The sequence below is a fragment of the Cebus imitator genome, unplaced genomic scaffold, assembly GCF_001604975.1.
Source record: "Cebus imitator isolate Cc_AM_T3 unplaced genomic scaffold, Cebus_imitator-1.0 Scaffold515, whole genome shotgun sequence".
Classification (NCBI taxonomy): domain Eukaryota; kingdom Metazoa; phylum Chordata; class Mammalia; order Primates; family Cebidae; genus Cebus; species Cebus imitator.
The window spans coordinates 920,054-937,986 of NW_016107830.1; the positions used below are offsets into that span (position 1 = coordinate 920,054).

At 36.2% G+C, this 17,933-nt stretch overlaps 1 protein-coding gene across 6 annotated transcripts in view; it reads right to left on the reverse strand.

Moving 5' to 3' along the window:
- The window catches only part of MCTP1 (multiple C2 and transmembrane domain containing 1), a 571,324-nt gene that overhangs the window by 380,623 nt on the left and 172,768 nt on the right, over positions 1-17,933 (reverse strand). For 2 of the 6 annotated variants that reach the window (XM_017514097.2, XM_037733324.1), the window contains exon 1: positions 607-839. The exons of the other annotated variants lie outside the window; for them this stretch is intronic. In XM_017514097.2, the coding sequence (XP_017369586.1) occupies positions 607-663 (57 nt within the window). In that variant the 5' untranslated portion in view covers positions 664-839. Of the gene's footprint in view, positions 1-606; positions 840-17,933 lie in introns of those variants that run through there. 6 annotated transcript variants of the gene reach the window in all.

The following is a 17,933-nucleotide window of genomic DNA, read 5'->3' on the forward strand; positions in this document are numbered from 1 at the left end:
CAGCAAGTGAGAAAGTAGGCAGTGATAAACAAGCTCACACAATTTTAAAACAAACAGAATAATCAGAAGTTTCTAAGTATGCTAGCCTTTCACTTAAATGGAAATCCAAATATGAAAGGTCCAGGGGCTCTCACTAATTTTCTACTTTAAACTTTCTAATAATTGCTAAGACCCTTTTTATTTTCATAGAAAAATATAATTATTGAGCTATAATTATTAAAAAATAATTATGTAAATCTTATGTATGTATCACCTTTAACTGAGATCATAGCGTAGCAAAAAGAATATCAGAAAATAAGACCCTGATAACTACTAAATCCTTAAAAAAAAAAACCCAAACCAATACAAAGCTACTACAATGTTTCTACTTCTCAGGCACTATATTTTTCATTAAAAATGATCATAAAAGGAATATCAATCTATTACACTCTGTATCTCACAAGTAGATTATACTGTACATTTAAAATTGTCTGTATTAGAATCTCAAAATGCAACCTTCAATACCCCGTGAGAAGGCATTTTTCTAAGGTACAGTCATATACTAAAACTGCCACATTAATTTAAGGCTGCCACAATCCAATGAGTAAACCAAAATACATTACTTACCTTATTACAAATAAATGGCAAATTGCAGGCACTTTTCAGCTTGCAGCTGTCTAGCATAGTTGATTACAAATGAACAAAACATCTTTCACTCCAATGAGAGAACTGCATATTTAGACTTGCCTTTCCTCACTGAATTCTGGCAAAAGAAGCTGTTCACCTCCAAGTGAAAGCAACAGCCCTGCACGGAGCACTTGCTGCTCTGCACAGCAGCACTTGGAATGAAAGTAAGAAGAACCCGTGATGTTTAAATAACGTAGATTTAGATTCACAGGATATGACTCAACTCTCAAACCAGTAGGGGAAGAGTTTCCCATTGCAAAACTGTTAGTGCAGATTACATAACAAACATCATATTTGGGGTCCTAAAATGCTCACATTGAATATTAAGAACTTCACCTGCTAAATCAAACATGCAGTTTTAGCACTCAACCTCTTCCCCACAGCAAAAACCACATCAGAAAATGAGAATAACAACACGATACAAAGAAAACTATTCTGCTTGTTGTCTGCAGTGAATTAATTTAATGTTATTAAGGGTGTGTGAACTTGCCAACATCTCCCAGAAACACAAGTGAAAAAGGAACACTGAAGTCACTAACGTTTCCATCAGTATAAAAACAATGTGTAAAAGAAAACTCTATTTTAACATGCCAGAAGTGGCATGCTTTACAACACAATAGAATCTCCTTCGCTAAGTAGAGAATGGAAACAGATCTTCAAGCTTTGCTCTTGCTGTTTCCCACAGAAATCCTTTCCTACGCTGTCATTACCTTGTGCTGCTAGCTCTGCCTACCTCACCAACTCAGAGACCCCTTTTATCTGTTTTGTGAGCCCTTCTAAAGGAACCTGACTAATGATGCAACTCCTCTAGTAAATGCGGCAATTTTCCGTGCTTTCTCCACTACCTGTTATCCCTTAAACCTGAGCTGTATTAATCTTGAGCACATATTGATTTATTGTATTTGGACACCTCAGTCAATAAATATTATAGACATAGATGCTTGGAGAAAAGTTTACTACATAAATTCACTTGCCATCAACTACCTCATCAAGGAAGAAAAGCTGAAAAAGTCCATGTTAATAGTAAGTAGACTGAAACTAACTAGAACTGGGCTGTTAAATAGAAATATAAGGTGAAGCATATACGTAATTTAAAAAATTATAGTCGTCACATTAAAAAAGCAAAAAAGAAATATTAATTTTAGTAATGGTTACCCTAGTATGTCTAAAATGTTATCATTTCAGTAGGTAATCATTATAAACTTTTTAAATATTTTATCATTTTTGTGCTAGCGTTGGAGATCTAATGTATTTTGCACTTGTGTTACATTTCCACTTGAGCTAGCTATAAGCAAGTGTTCAATAGCCACACATGGCTAGTGGCTACCATATTGAATAACATAGGCCTAGGGTTAAGATTCATTTTCAGTCTTCAAGTAGTAGTTCAAATGTTCTCTTTTCAGAACATTTAAGAATATCTTCCCTGACTACCTTCCCTGAAGCAATCTTCTCCAATTACTTTCCATCTGATGATCTTTTTTATTTCCTTTATAGTACATCACAGTTAGAAATTTTCTTCTTCATTCATTTGTTTACCTATTTATAGTCTGTGGTCTCTAACAAGAATGTAAGAAACCTGAGGCAGGAATTTTGTTTCAACAGGTTACTGACATGGTCATCAATACATAGCAGAATTTAATAAAAAAAATTGTTTAATAAATGAATAAAAGAGGGATTTTTGCTATGCTTGGCAAATAATATAAAATTAAGAAATGTGTTTTTTATATCACTGAATTTTCAGCAAATACATTGAGTAACACTTTTTTGAGTTGAGAAATTGTCCTCTTTTTAGAATGTTAATGATCTTCCATGTATAACATGTTTCATTCTCATATGCAATGATATGAAACAACATACTTATTTCATTAGCAAATAATTAGAATACTTTAATCCCAAGGATGTAAATCTGGATACCATTAGGATGTCTATTTATCTCCTATTTACAAAAACATAAAATCAATGCACAGTATGCACAGAGCTGCAATGCAGGGGTCAAGGATGGGCAAATGACCCACACTGGCCTCATAGGCACAAACCTCTCCACTTTCACTAACAATGAGAAAGAGGTTAAGTTTGTAGAATGTCAAGAGTAGAACTGCTGGTTGTTGCATCTGCAACCACATTGTCTAAAAGTGAGGCTGATCAAGAGAAAAACAAAGCCAAATGTGTGAAAGACAGATTCCTGATAACACTACTGTAATTCCCAGATACTGTTATGCATATAGTCCCTTTTCCCCTTGCTGCAATGATGAATATACTGGAATGTTCACTGTAGAATTACTGTAGTCAAAACTGGAAACTGTGCAAGGAGCCATAAACAGTGGAAGAGTTACATAAATAATGAGGTAACCATACTAAGCAATACTACATAGTTATTTTCTTTTAAAGAATCAGGTTGTCTAGATGTACTGACATGCAAAGCTCCCTAAAAAATGTTAAGCAAAAATAACATATTGCAGAAAAATATACTATCCCAGTTTTGAGTATATAGATTTTTATGTGCATATTCACAGAAAAGGGCTGAGAAAACTGCACACCAACTGTGGACACGTGGTTAGGTCTGGGAAAGAGATCTGAAGTAAGGGAGCAATGGGGGACAAAGAGAGATCAATGTTTTGCTCAGTTTATCACCTCCTGCATGAATCTTGTAAAATAAAAATGAATTCATGTATTCCTTAGGTAATTTGAAAAGAACATGTTACATTTAAAAAAATATTTTGATATTTTCTATTTCCATATTTTGCTACATTATACTGGCTCTAAGAGCACTACTCTCCTTTGTTGTTTTTTAAAACAATGTAATGGAAATGATGGTGCTCTTTTCTGCCCTACTCTCCATTCCTTACCAGCCCCAATTTATTAATACTCCAATTTTTCAGTCTGTTTAAAGTGCATGCCAAAGAAAAGTGAAAAAGAAAGGGCAGAGAGAGGCAGAGACAGCAAGCTGCATCAGAATCTCCAAAGTATCTCTAGCACTGACGAAGGTCTCTCTGTGTGTGTGTGTGTGTGTGTGTGTGTGTGTGTGTGTGTGTGTGTGTGTGTGTGTTTTATCTCGGCCTCCTGTAAGCAAATTTATTGGCTTCATAAAATCCAGCTTGGATTTATTCAACTACAAACATATCAACAGTCCAATGTTTATAACCATATACTTTATATTAATGTAGCCTTGGATCAGAGTAAATAAACTACTGTAGTTTATTAACAACTCACTGAAACATTTCTGGCTTCTGAACTGGGCACAACAATTGCTTTCCTAATTAACTCAAAATCTAAACCTTTTGTTGCTTTTTTTTTGGCTTGCTCTAGTCCTCCAAACTCTTCACATTATCTTAGGTATGCTCATCACATCTCCTACTTTTGTATTCCCTTAGATTTCCAGTTTCCCCTTCTTAAAAATGACACAGCTGAAAGTGCTTAGAGTCTGAAGCAAGATTAGGGGCTGTTTGACTTTTAGTATGGCTAATGAGGATATGAATTTATACAGTGCTGACAAACTGATGCCTATATGGCTCTATTTTATTCTCTAAGCCCACTGATTTTAGTAACTTGAACTCCTACATGGTATGTTGACACCCTCCTTCCATTCTCTTTGCCTCTATTTAATATTATGCCAAATTTGCTTCAGATTTTCTGGAAGAAATAAACCATCATATTAATAGACACATTTGAAGCCTCCATGTATCCTTACCTATCCCATCCCTTCTTCTTTCTCCAAAAGTAAACATCCTCCTGGGTTAGCTTGTATCATTACCATATATCTTTTATAATACTTTTAATTAGATATGTGTATATCCATAAACAAGATATTAACTTGTATGTTTTAAGCTTTTTACAAATATCATAGTGTATAGATCCTTTAAATCTTTTTTCTTTTTTTGCTTAGCATTATCTTAAGATTTACATGTGATTCTGCTTAGTTTATTGATTTTAACTGTTGTACAGCATTCCAATTTATGTGTCCATTCTCCCGTTAATGGATGTTTAAGTTGATTCTAATTTATTGCTGTTATCACACTATTATAATTCTTATACATGAGCATGTATTTGTTTAAAGATGAATACCTAGCAATGGAATTGTGTGGTCTTATGATATGGACACCTTTACCTTTACTAGATATTTCCAAACTGCATCCCAACATAACTAGGCTAGTTTACAATTCAACCAACAGTGTATATGAATTTTTGTCACATCAAAATCTTGTAGACAGTTGCCATAGTATTGATGATCCAAGATGCTGAAATACCAAAAGTCTTGATTTTTCTTTTTGTTTATGATTGGTATGAAGTCTCAATGTTTTAATTTGGATTTTCCTGATTACTACCAAAGTTGAGCATTTTACCTTATTATTGGCCTTTTTTCTGTTATTTGTCTTTTCCTGACATATATATATCTAGGAGGTCTTTATGTATTATAGTTCTATTCCTTTGTCAATTATATGGGTTATAGATATCACCCTTCTGTGTATTTTTTTTTTACCATTGTTTATAATGCCCTTTGCTGTTTTTTATTTTTATATTTGTGGTTTAACTTAAAAAATTATTTTTTCTGTTATTTACCTTTAATTCTTGAGTCAAAAATATAAAAATTAAATGTTCTTCAGTCATTATTCATGAAGTATTACCAACAATGATGACAGATCGCATATCTAAAGGGGAACTGAGAAAAATTTCTATTTCTCTTGATCAGCTCAGTTAATCCTTACAGGTACCTGCTACGTACCTTGTACAGTATTAGAGTTTCAAACATGAAGTAGACCATAGAATGAACACAAACATTTATGGTCTAATTGAAGAAAAAGACTTGGAGGCAGACTGATGATAATGACAATGATGACGAAATGGAGAAGTAACCATGTGCCAGAGGTTGTGCTGCTGCATTATTTAATGTTACAGTAAAGTGTAAATAAGATGGAGTAAAGGTTAGTGTAAGAAGTACATATGAGATGCTGTAGATGCAGAAAGAAGAGAATATGTTATAACCTTGCATCCCAAAGATCATTGAAGATATAAAGTGGTCAAATTTGAGGTAGTATGAACCTGTGAGATATAGTAAGACCTTGAACTGACACTTCTATCTTCTCAAGTCCATCTATTTTCCCAAACTGATAACTGAGAAATTCTTCCTTATTTATTTAGAAAATTGATAAAAATTAAAGTGGGAACAAGTTATTCATTTGAAGAAAAAAAATGCTTTCCTGGGAGACAAGTCCATTTTTTACAATCAGTGATCCAATTACATAATGACATTTTCTCCATTTATTAGAGATGGTGGAAATTTAATAGTTCTATAGTTCTCAGGAATCCTAACAAATGGTACATATGTCTTCCTGTATCCAATTATTAATTTACAGCATCAGAGTTAAAATAAACTCTTGTTCCTTAAAGAAATCCCATGGTAAGTACATTTGCAAACAATGCATCCAAATGTATCTCTTTTGTAAATGCAGATGTTCACATGATATTTCTCTCACTGAAGGTTATAACTGTAGCTCTACAAAAAGTTCACAGTACGAGAAGGCTTAATATTCTTCAGCCAGGAGGAAGAAAGGGCTCCTGATCTAGAAACAGAGAAACTTAGCCAGTAGCGTCACATATTTCCCGAGGCAGATTAGGGGTATCCCACTTCCTTGAGGCTACGAGGTTTACACTTCAGACTTCATATCACTGTAACCCTCTAGGACTTGCAAACTAAGATGTGTTTCCCCTGGTTAAGGGTGACAGTAAATTGGAAAATGAGAATATAAGACTGCCATCTGAGAATTAAACTTTGAAATAAATATATAGCAGGTCAGCACACAGATAAATAAAGGCAACTTCAGTTGTCAGAAGGATGCAAGCTCAAATGCCTGAAGGCACACATGTTACCAGTAGGTAATGCAGATCAATGTCTTGGACCTGGCAGAGATCACAGTGAACTGAATGAAGGAGGCACTCATGCTTCCTTTAAAGGAGACAGTCTCTGCTCAGCTCCAGATGGTTGACCAGATGTGGGAAGGGGCTAGCTCTCTAGATTTTTTTCAAGAAAGGCTACAGCTCTGGGTTATTACATTAATATTCCTGATTTTTAAATCTTAGCATCTATACAATATGAGACAAACAAAAGCTTTTAAAGGCCAGATGTAACCCATGGACTGTCAGTCTCAGACCAGGAAGTAGGCAAAAGGCAGCCTTGGAAGTAAGCGTAGGCAGCAGCCACTGAAACACTGGGGTAGGGTGCTAGAGGCTGGAGGCATGCCCCTCCCCATGTGGCTCTGCTTCTCTCATTCCATTATACCCATGAGTCTGAGAACAGCTTGCCCTTCTGATTCCATGCTCACCAAGCTGCTTTCTGATACAAATATGAGATCCTGTCTGGCAAGGCTTTAGGGAGAACTTGCTTAAAACTTGAGGGAGTTGAGGAGCAACTCAGCAGCTAGGTCTCTCTTTATAAATTAATAAACTGACAGCTGGGCTAGCGATGTGCAAAATGATGTCCAAAAATGACCTTGCAATGTGAAATTAAGAATTAAAGATATACCTTAATGAAAAGAACAGAGAACTCTCAGCAACTAAAACATACGTTTGTCATCATTGGCACCAGGGAGCAGGCACTCTGCCATGTGCTTGCCATAGACCATCCCACTTGATCCTCACGGAAACTGAAGCAGGCACTACTTGCAGCAATTATTCTATTTTACAAACTGATGCTCATGGAGGTGAAGTAATTTGACCACATGTACACGACAAGTAGCAGAATTTGGACTGGAACCTGCATCCTCAAACACTACAACCTGTTTTCTGTACACGGTACCTTATTTCGCTGTTTTTACACCAAACATGCATTTTGCGTTTACTATTTGCCAGATACTGTTCTAAATACTTTACCAACATTAACTCATGTATTCCTCATAATAAGCCTATGAAGAACACTAAAATTTACCCCATTCTGATAAGGAAACTGAGGCAAAGAAAAGTTAAGCAACTTGTCCAGGATTATACAACCAGGAGAGGACATAATCAGGATTCAAATCCCATCATTTAGGCTCCAGAGTACTCATTCTCAGTCCCTGTGCAGCGTAGGAAGAATTAATGAAGATTCCAATTTTAAATAATCTCAGTGCTATTATAGGCACAATTTTTCAGGAGGATGGATGGCAACCCAAGGAAAAGAAATCATTTATGTCATATCATTTCTCTTTATTATATACCAATTAGAAAAACTGCAATACTTCTGGATTTAAGAACTACAGAGCAAGTAACTGCCATAAAATACTACAGGCCTGGATATAGTTATTCTTGGGCGATACATCTGAGGAGGGTGACAAATTTTAATTTGCATCTTTTTCACCCCTCACTATTGCAGGGGAAATGAAAGGAGAATTTTTTATTTCTGCATTTATAAATCCTAGGAGGTAAACATTGGAATACTTTTGAGAAATCTAAAATGAAGCATATATTCCAGAGTTTAATTTGAAAGTCATTTTCTCCAAGAAACCAAGCAAGTTTAATTTCAGAATCAAAATACTCTGAACATAAAAAAGTTGATGTAGATACCTCCTACTTTGAACCAAACTTTCAGTTAAACTTAAAATGGAACTTTTGGATCCATAATTTCCCAACTTTTATTAAGAATAATACTTTGAAATTTGGTAAAAATAACACCTTCCAACTCATATTTTAAATGTGAAGGAAAGTTTTCTATTTAACTAGTGAGGAAAGGCCTTCAGTGGTTCCTATACCACTTAAACAATCCAGCGTAGACCCTGCCAGCCAGGGCCTAAAACGTTAACTTAAACCTGAATCCAGAAAGTCTCTTTCTTTAAGCGTTTAATCTGCTGTTTTGTTCTCCTCCAGTTCAACGTAGTTCATGAGCTGTTTCTAGAAACTGCCATCTTGAGACATACAGCACGTTGCAGAACTAGCTCATAAACTGTCACCGTGAAAAAGAAATAATACCTATAATACTTTTCTTTCAGTCTCTCTTTCTCCACACACAGTCCAGTCATTTCTGCTCAACACAATTTATATAGCCTGGTTATCAAAATGTAGCTTAGTTCCCTGGCGATATGACTTTCCTGGTCTCACTGTTGATTGAATTCTCAACACAGCCACACACTCAGGCATCTCCCCAGGGCCTCATCTCGTTCCATCTTCAGATCCCTTTTCTCTTTCTTTCCTGCAGCTCCTTTAGTTCCTCTCCACATCATGAAGCAATTTTAGGGATTTTTAAGCAAAGGTCTGAGGCATGTTTTAAAACCAGACTACCTAAGGCATAAATTCTACCTCTGCCAGTTACCTACTGTGTTTGCTATTACCACCATCATTATATGTTTAATTCTGAATCACTTAATGTTGAGGTGAGAAATAAAGCATAATTTTAAAAATCTGTAAATACAAATTAGTTAGCTTTCTTTTTGGCCAATACCTTGATTTATAAAAAATAGGTGCTAATTCTATCACAAAATCAATTAGCTATTATATTTTAGGCACACTCTTGAATATCTGTGGGCTGTTCCTTCTCAATCTTCTTTGTTTTCTTCTCCTGTCCCTTAAACGCTACTGCATCAGAGGAATCAGTCCTCACTGATTTTTCCACCTCACTATTGCTAGGGAAATGAAAGGAGAATTTCATTTCAAGGTTGTCAGTCCTCGGCTTTTTTGCTAGAGAGAAGAGGTCCCAGACTTCATGAGGCAGACTAGGTCTGCAGTGCGCAGACACACGTGGAGTTGTGTGGTACACAGGCAATTACATGCCCATTCAAAGGGCTCTGACGCTGCTCCACTCTACTCATTGCTGCTATGTAGGATTGTAAGACCAGATTTTCTAATTTTCATAATAGTGTAAAATAAATAGTTTAAAAAATATTGCCATAATGCTTTGGCCGTCCAGATTCAACCTGAAAATCCCAACTTAAGGTGGCATCTACTTTATATTCTCACACAGTAATGTTATCCAGGTCCACGGTACTCATCGCTAACCTTAGGCAGAGTGCACCCACATCTCTTTCCTTAGCCCAGAGCTAAGCTCTCACCTGTATATATTAACAAAGTCATTGAGCCTTCTGCACCAGGCACTGGGACACCAAAGATGACTGATATATTAGGTTGGTGCAAAAGCGATGGCAAAAATTTCAATTACTTTTCCACCAACCTAATACAAATGAAGCCCCTGACTACAAGGGGTTCACAGTCTATCAGTCAAATTACTTCCTAAGCATTTCCATCTGGAGATAGTCTTGGTAACACTGCCACCCTACTCCACACCTTCCCCCAACCCCAAACCTATTCACCCTGGTGTCTCCTTCCTTATCTCTACGGAAGGCTGTTGCTCAAACCAGAGACATGAAATTCATTCAGAATGCTTCTCTTACTGCTAAGAGCCAATTGTTCCCCAAGGCCTCCCACTTCAATGCCCTGTCCACCTCTCATTTCTGGGGCTGACTTTCCATCCTTCATAATACCTCTCTACTCATAATTCCTTGTAGGAACTACTGCAATTTCCTTTTGTGGCAATTTTGAAACATATTTGAAATTTTTATGACACCCCTCTCCTCAAGAGATGGGGTCTATGTCTTCTTTCCCCTTGAAACCAGGATGACTTTTGTGACTGTTTTGACCAATAAAGTATGGCAAAGGTGATGCCATGTGACTTCTCAGGCTAGAACATAAAGATTGTGCAGCTACCTACTTGCTTAGTGGAACAGCCTCTCTTGAAGCCTTTAGATGCCCTGACTGTCTCAGGGCTGCCTTGCTGTGAGGAAGCCCAACTAGCCCTGAGATCACAGGGGGAGGAGCCTGGACAGTACTGAGCTTTCACAGTTCATCCCACAACTGTTTCAGCACCAGCATCTATCTGACTGCAACAACATGAAGGACATTGACCAGAATCTTCAAGGAAAATTTTTCACATATTCCTGACCCACAACACCTTAAATAAAATGAAATGGTAGTTTTAAGCTGCTAGGTTTCAGCTAATTTGTTACATAGCAATAGCAGCCAGTACAGAAGTAGGGTTTGCCATAAGAGAAACCGAAAATATGTGTCATTAAGATTGAGACAGGCAGTAAGTGGAGGCTGAAAGGCTCACAAGGAAAGCCTTATGAGAAGAAGTTGGCAGAACTTAGTTACAGGTATCGAGGAAGCAAACACTCAAAGGGAAGTAAGAAAAATGTTGCTGGAAGTTAAAAGAAAGGGGGTCTCATTATGTAGAAGCAGAAAATTTCACAAAACTATCATTTGTGATAATGTAGAAATTAGAAATATACCTAATGAATTTGATGATCTAGCTGAGGAGATATTCATGTGGTTTTTTTTTGTTTGTTTTATTTTGTTTTTTTTTGCTGCCTATAATAAAATTAAGAGGAAAGAGATGAGCTAAAGAACAAACTGTTAAATATAAAGAAGTTAGAACTTGCTGGGTTTAAAAACAACAACTAAAAGAAACTGTTTCTTATTCTCAGCCTCTCTAAACAGCAAACAATTCCCAATGTAAGAAAACGCTTGGGGATATAGCCAGAGGTTGGTGAACAGATGCCAAAGTCCACCTAGATAGGAGGAATCTAATATTCTGTAGCACTACAGGGTGACTATAATTAGCAACAATGTATTGTACATTTTCAAATAGCTAGAAGCATGGATCGTGAATGTTCCCAACACAAAGAAATGATCAATGTTTGAGGTGATGTAAATGTTAATTGCCCTGATTTGATCATCGCACGTTGCATAGATGTATCAAAATATCACACTGTACCCCATAAATATATACAGTTATTACGAGTCAGTTAAGATTAATGACAGCAAAAAGAAAGAAAAAGGACGAAAGAAAGAACATTGTGACTATACTATTTTCAAAAAAATTAAAAAAATATTTTCAAAAAAATAAATAAACAAAAAAATAAACAAAAAAAATTTGTTCTTTAGGCCAAAGAACAATCCAGGTTGAAACAATATCCTTTATTAAAGTTTCAGAAAAATCTAAGGCAGTGTCTCCTCAAATTTTTTTAGGTAGACAATGGACCTCTAAGAATCTTAGGAATGTGCTTCATAACTTCTCTCCATTAAGCAACTGGTCTTCTAAGTATCTTAATGATGTTATCTTAAGACACCTCATAGGGAGCTGAAAGTGAAGAAGTGCTTACCTTGAGAATATCTGTGGTTTTGGGTTCATGGAAAACCCACAAACTATTTGGGAGAATTGTTCTGCTGTAAGAAACACCAATTTGGAGTAAAATAGATAGGAACACTAGAAAATTAAAAGTGGACTTCAGACATGCAGCATTATGGACAGTAAAAAGGTTGATTAGATTACTTAGTTGCAAAGGTGGTCTTTTGGTTGTTGTTGCTTTTTAATGGAAGAAAAAGGCTGACTCAAAAGGAGAGAGTCAAGCACTGAGGGTGGAACTAAGAGCTAAAAAAGGACAATTCCCAGCAGTAGGACTACACCCTAATGAAGAAACTGGCAACATGAACTTCCTGCATTTCAAGACAGCATGCTAAGAGTCAGTGATTGCTGTGTGCCTCCTGTTTTCCCCCTTTTAAGTGAGTGTGTCTACAGCAATTTACCTTTGCCTGTTGTGCTACTGAAAGTTAGGTATATGGGGGGAGAAGAGCAGATAACTTATTTCTTTACTTCATTGTTCCTCAGATTAAGGAGCTATACCCAAATTACTGCATTTAAGGAGTCTAAGCTTCATTTGGACCTTAGATGATACTATGTTTCAAGCAGATGTTTAGATATGAGGGTTTTGGGGAAAAGGATAAGTATATTTTGCATGTGAGAAGAATTTGAATCATAGCTGCATGGTAATTCACAAAAGATTGCATTTTTCCTCAAAAGAGAGGAGGTTTTGAGGAGGTCCTCAAAATCTCTTTGGTTCCACATGCTGTTCTCACAGTGTGACATTCCTCCCATCAACAGGTGAGAACTAGGTTCTTTCCCTCCAAATCTAGACAGGATTGTGACTATAGCAAAAGTGAGGCTATCTGATTTCTGAGACTAGGTCACAAAAGCCGGTACAGCATTTCTCTCATTCCCTTGAGGGCTTGCACTTAGAATCCAGCCATTACACAAGAAAACCCAAACTGCTCATGGAGAGGCCCACATGGAGAAAAATCTAGGCCACAAGGCTACAGCCCAGCTGAGCTCCAGGCCAGTGGCCAGCACCACTTTCCAGGTGTTTGAACAAGTCATCTTGAGCATAGATCCTTCCCCAGTTGAGTAACGCTGTGTGGAGCAGAGACTAGCTGCCCTTGCCAAGCCCTGCCTGACTTCCAGATTGAGGAACAAAACAAATGACTGGTGTTGACTTAAGCCACTAAGCCTTGGATAGTATATTATGCAGCAGTAGAAAACTGGAGTACTTTTTTAATGCTTTCCTTTCCTACTGTCTTCTATTTCTCCTCATGCCCTCTGAATTTTTTAGAAGATAAAACTGATCAAGTCATGTCCAAGATCTTTCTTTTTTTTCCATTAGGATCTCCACCACTAAACGGTAAGCACCTTGAGGTCATGAATGATTTCTAAAGCTTATAGTAGCATTACAATTTTTTTGAACAAATCAACTGCTAAATATTTTGTTCTTGGAACTGTAATTGGATCTACAATGGAATCTTGACTCATAAAGTGTAAATTCTGTGAAAATGAATAACCAAATTAACAATACTTCTTTTTTTTCCTTTAGGAAATTTTAAATGATTCATTTATTTTCAAAGGTTAAAAGAGTTTGCACTTACAAATTGAGAGATGTCCTTGAAGAAAACACCTTTGACTAAGGAAATACAGTGTGAAAAATCACCACACATTTATTCATAAGCAGATAACATACTGTCTTGCCTAAACTTTAATAATCTGATTTTGATAAATACCAAACTATAAAAACATAGTTCTGCTTTCTCACATGAAAGCACAAAATAACAAGCAATTCTCAATTATCCTGAGTATACTATTAGCCTATTATAATTTCTGAGAATTACAAGATTTTCTGTGAATACATATACAAGATTTTTTTTCTAAATATTCCTTTATTCTTTCTGTAGTAAACAACCACTCCCAAATGCCTCCTATAATAAATTCATGGTATTTGCACATTTTTTTTTTGGTTCCTAGTAATTACTTCTGCTCAAGGCAAGCTATTTTTTTGTTTTATTATTTATGTTAGATTTTTATAACACCTATTTCCTCCAAGGAGTTTAAGGTGCTTAGTAAACAGAGGGTTTTTTGTTGTTGTTGTTGTTGTTTTTTTGGTTTGTTTCAATGAACATCTTCAAAGCACTGAAATAGCAAAGAAGAAGAACAACGAAGTTACAAGGAAGAGATCACAGGGTAAGGAACTGAGCAGCAGGGTCAGAAGTCAATAGGGGCTGGTTTATTTGTAGAGCAGCGAGAACTCAGGGAATTACGAAAATAACTGCATCCAAACCACGCTCAAATTATATAGTGCTACCTTTGGGAAAAGACCTCTGGTCTTTTCATTTTTAAGTTGATTTCAAGAAACCTGGTTCCAAGCTACACTGATTCTTTCAGTTGCTTATATTTGTGTCAAGATAACTGATTAAAAATTGAGTAGCAGTCCCTGCTCTTTGTACATTATGTTGAATTTGGCCAAAGCTAAATGCTGAAGCAGCCTGAAGTAAATGACTCAATTTGACCTTGGCTACATCTAAACCCATGAAAGAAATGAACTGACACACAGGGTGAAGGAGTGGGGGTGACTGTGTATTTGGAATGAGAGGAGGCCTAGAAGGCCGTGAGGAAAGGCCAGTGGTTTCCTGGCCCTGAGAGGTAATGAGAACTTTAAAGGGAAGACTGGCATGTGGCTATCAGGGAGGCGGGAATTTGACACTCCAAATGGAGACTCAGAACTAAGCTAATGTAATGACAATGAAAAAATGTGATACTGATCACATACCAGATTTTGTGGGCATGGACTCACTCAAAAGTGCCAACCTCAGCCAAACAATATTTGCAAAGCCATGCTAGTTCTATTTGTGCTACATGAGAGTACTCAATATTTCCATTGTGGAGACTGATTTCCTGAGAGAAATTTCTGATGTATAAAAAGCAAAGCATTTCAACAGCTTCCTTAAGAGACTATTAATAACCCCATTATATTTGGTGCACAAAAACTCTAAGTAACCATTTCGTCCTCAGGCAGATAAAACAGAGCTCTTGATTGCTTGTTCAGTTTGAGACATTACATATTCACAAAAGGAATAAACCTCTTATAACCAATATAGCCTCAGTTGGTAAGGACAGAGAGACTTCCTTAGAGTCTCTAAGAAAGCGTGATTGTGGGCTACCTACCTTCTATTTGGCTGAATCTTAAAAGTGGTGAAAAAAAAGGGAAAGGATAGAGTGCTTTTGAAGCAAGAGAGAAAAGCAAGAGAAAGGGGAAAGCAGAGTTGCTTCAAAATTTGCTTGAGAAATGGGTATGTCGAAAAAGATGTTCCATAAATGGAAGAAGTTCTAATTCGTGCAGTATTCTTAAAGCACAAAAGCCTTTAGCATCTTACAGAGCTACATGAAATAAATGGGAGCTGAACCTCAGGAACAAAAACTAACTACCATAAAAGGCCTGAAATGCCTTTGATGCCTGAAAGGGCAGGATTTTTAACTGAGAAGTTTTCTCATAAATATTAAATGGGACAGAGACAGAAAATAAGCTAAATTTTCAAAATAGCTCCCCAAACCATCAATGATTGTTCTAGCATTCTGAAATACATATTATATATCATATTGTTCTAAATAGCTTAGATGGGAGCCCCAGCTACACAATTTTGTGTGATTCCATTATGTCTTTGCATTTTCATGTTTAAATACATTATTCACTATAGTTGTTCCAACACAGAAATACGGTAGTCTACCATGAAAGTGAATCATTATTTTTTATAACTTTTTCCCTTGATTATATCAGCAATGTCTATTTGTATATATTAGAAAAAATTTTAAAATGTAAATAAGAAAATAAATATTGACTATAATATCAATTCTAAAAATAACCAATGTTAATGTATTTATGTTCTTAAATATTCATAAGCAAAAACAAACCTATAAACAAATAAATAATATTAAGCACTAAAAATACTATGAAATAATAAAATAAATTAATGTGACAATGAGGGAGTGACATATGAGGAGAGAGAAGAACTTGGGCTAGCCTAGAAGAGGGGGTCACTTTGACAAGGTGTCCTGATTGATGAGAACGGAGCAGATAAGCCTAGAACCAGGGGAAGATTGTAAGATTGCTTCAGAAACATAAACTAACCCATGCAAGGCCCTTGGGATAAGAAAGATGTGGAACAAAAGAGACAGAAATAAGGCCAGTATGGCCAGAGCACTCAGAAAGGAGGCTGGAGAGGTGGTCAGGAGCTTAATCACATATGGTCTTGGAAACATCTTCAACGCATTGCAGTAGCAAAGAATTTGGATTTCATTTTGTTGGTTTCTATTGTGGAAAGTTTCTCATCTCTTCTAGAAAGAAATTCTGTATACAGCTTAGAGCATAGGAGACAAGAGTGAAAGCAAGCCCACCTGTCAAGAGAGCTTGTTGTGGGAATCCAGGTAGCCTGGATGAAGATATGGTAAGATTCAGGTTGTGTTTTGGGTAAAGATGATGTAATATTAGATAGATCAAAGTATGAAGAAAATAAAAAGATCGAGGTTGATTCTTAGGGTTTTGGTCTAGCTATTGGGGTCATGGTAGTTCTGTTTACTGAGTAATGAAAGGTCATGGCTAAAGTTCCTTTATTCATACAGTAAGAAATACATTATTAAAACATTTTCCATTTTTGGTTAGTTACTAAGGACCTCAGAGACACAATTAGCTTTGAATAATAGTAAACAGTACCAGGGGTTTCTGACATATTTTTCTCTATCCAACTCAATGATTTCTGATCTTTCAACATGTTTTTCTTTACTTAAGTCCCTGTTCAATGATAAGCTTACTTTTTAAATAATATAAGGTCAGATATTATAAAGAAAGATAAATGTATTCCCACCAAGCAACCCTTGATCCTGGGACTGAACCATATTTACACATATTAGTCACCTTCATTTATTCTCTTGTTACAGATGACTTGGATACTTTGCCTATTTTTTAGTGTGTATATGTGGTGGGGTAGGGGTGAGATGTTTTTCCCATTTATTTAAACAAACTTCTTTTTATATAAAGAATATTAACCCTTAATCTGTATCAATGTTGATTTGTCATTTGTCTTTCAAGTTTGTTTTAGTGCTTCCTGATATATATATTTAATTTTTACAGAAACATTAACATTTTCCTTCATGATATTTTGTTGTGTTTATAGTGCAATATCAGCTAAATATTTACCTACCACATACTTTTTCAACCCATTTGAGAGTAAATCAATCATTCATAAAATGAGGTTTTATGGGCTTGGATCCTAAAGACTTGGTCCTCTTCTTATATCTACATTATTTTTAAAATCTCAAAACTCTGGCCAGGGCAGTGGCTCACACTTGTAATCCCAGCACTTTGGGCGACCAAGGTGGGCAGATCACAAGGTCAGGAGTTCGAGACCAGCCTGGCCAATATGGTAAAATCCCGTCTCTACTAAAAACATAAAAATTAGCCTGTAGTCCCAGCTACTTGGGGGGCTGAAGCAGGAGAATTGCTTGAACCAGGGAGGTGGAGGTTGCAGTGAGCTGAAACTGCACCACTGTACTCCAGCCTGGGTGACAGAGCAAGACTCTGTCTCAAAAAAAAAAAAAATCAAAACTCAGTAAAAAAAATAAGTTAACTGTTAATGGGATAAAAATATAAGTCACAAACCACAAGAAAATATTTGTAAGTCATCTATATAATAAGAATTTGTGTGAAGAATACTGTATATCTTTTTAAAAATCTCAAAACTCACAAATAAATGCATTATCTCTGACACTTCTGCTTGTGAGTGTTCTGTCCCAGAATTTTCATGGCTGACACCCCAGAGAGGCCACAGCACCTAGCATCCCTCAATTAATGATGTTGTCATTTGATTGCTACATATCCCAGAAATGAAATTATCAAATCAATTCAAAACATCAAATCCACTCAATAGGGGTGAAAGCAAAACAAAAACCAACCAAGCAGTAAGAAGAGCAAGGACTAAAATTGAATACAAATAGAAAGAAAACAAACTAACAGTTCATCAAATAGTTCACACAGCCACACAGAGAAAGTATTTATTCCAATTATTTCCCCAAATGGAACCAGGGATTCCTAAATAAATGTCTGACTCCAGGTCTGCTGCAGGGAAAACACAAGAAAATGTCATGACTTAGTAAGTCA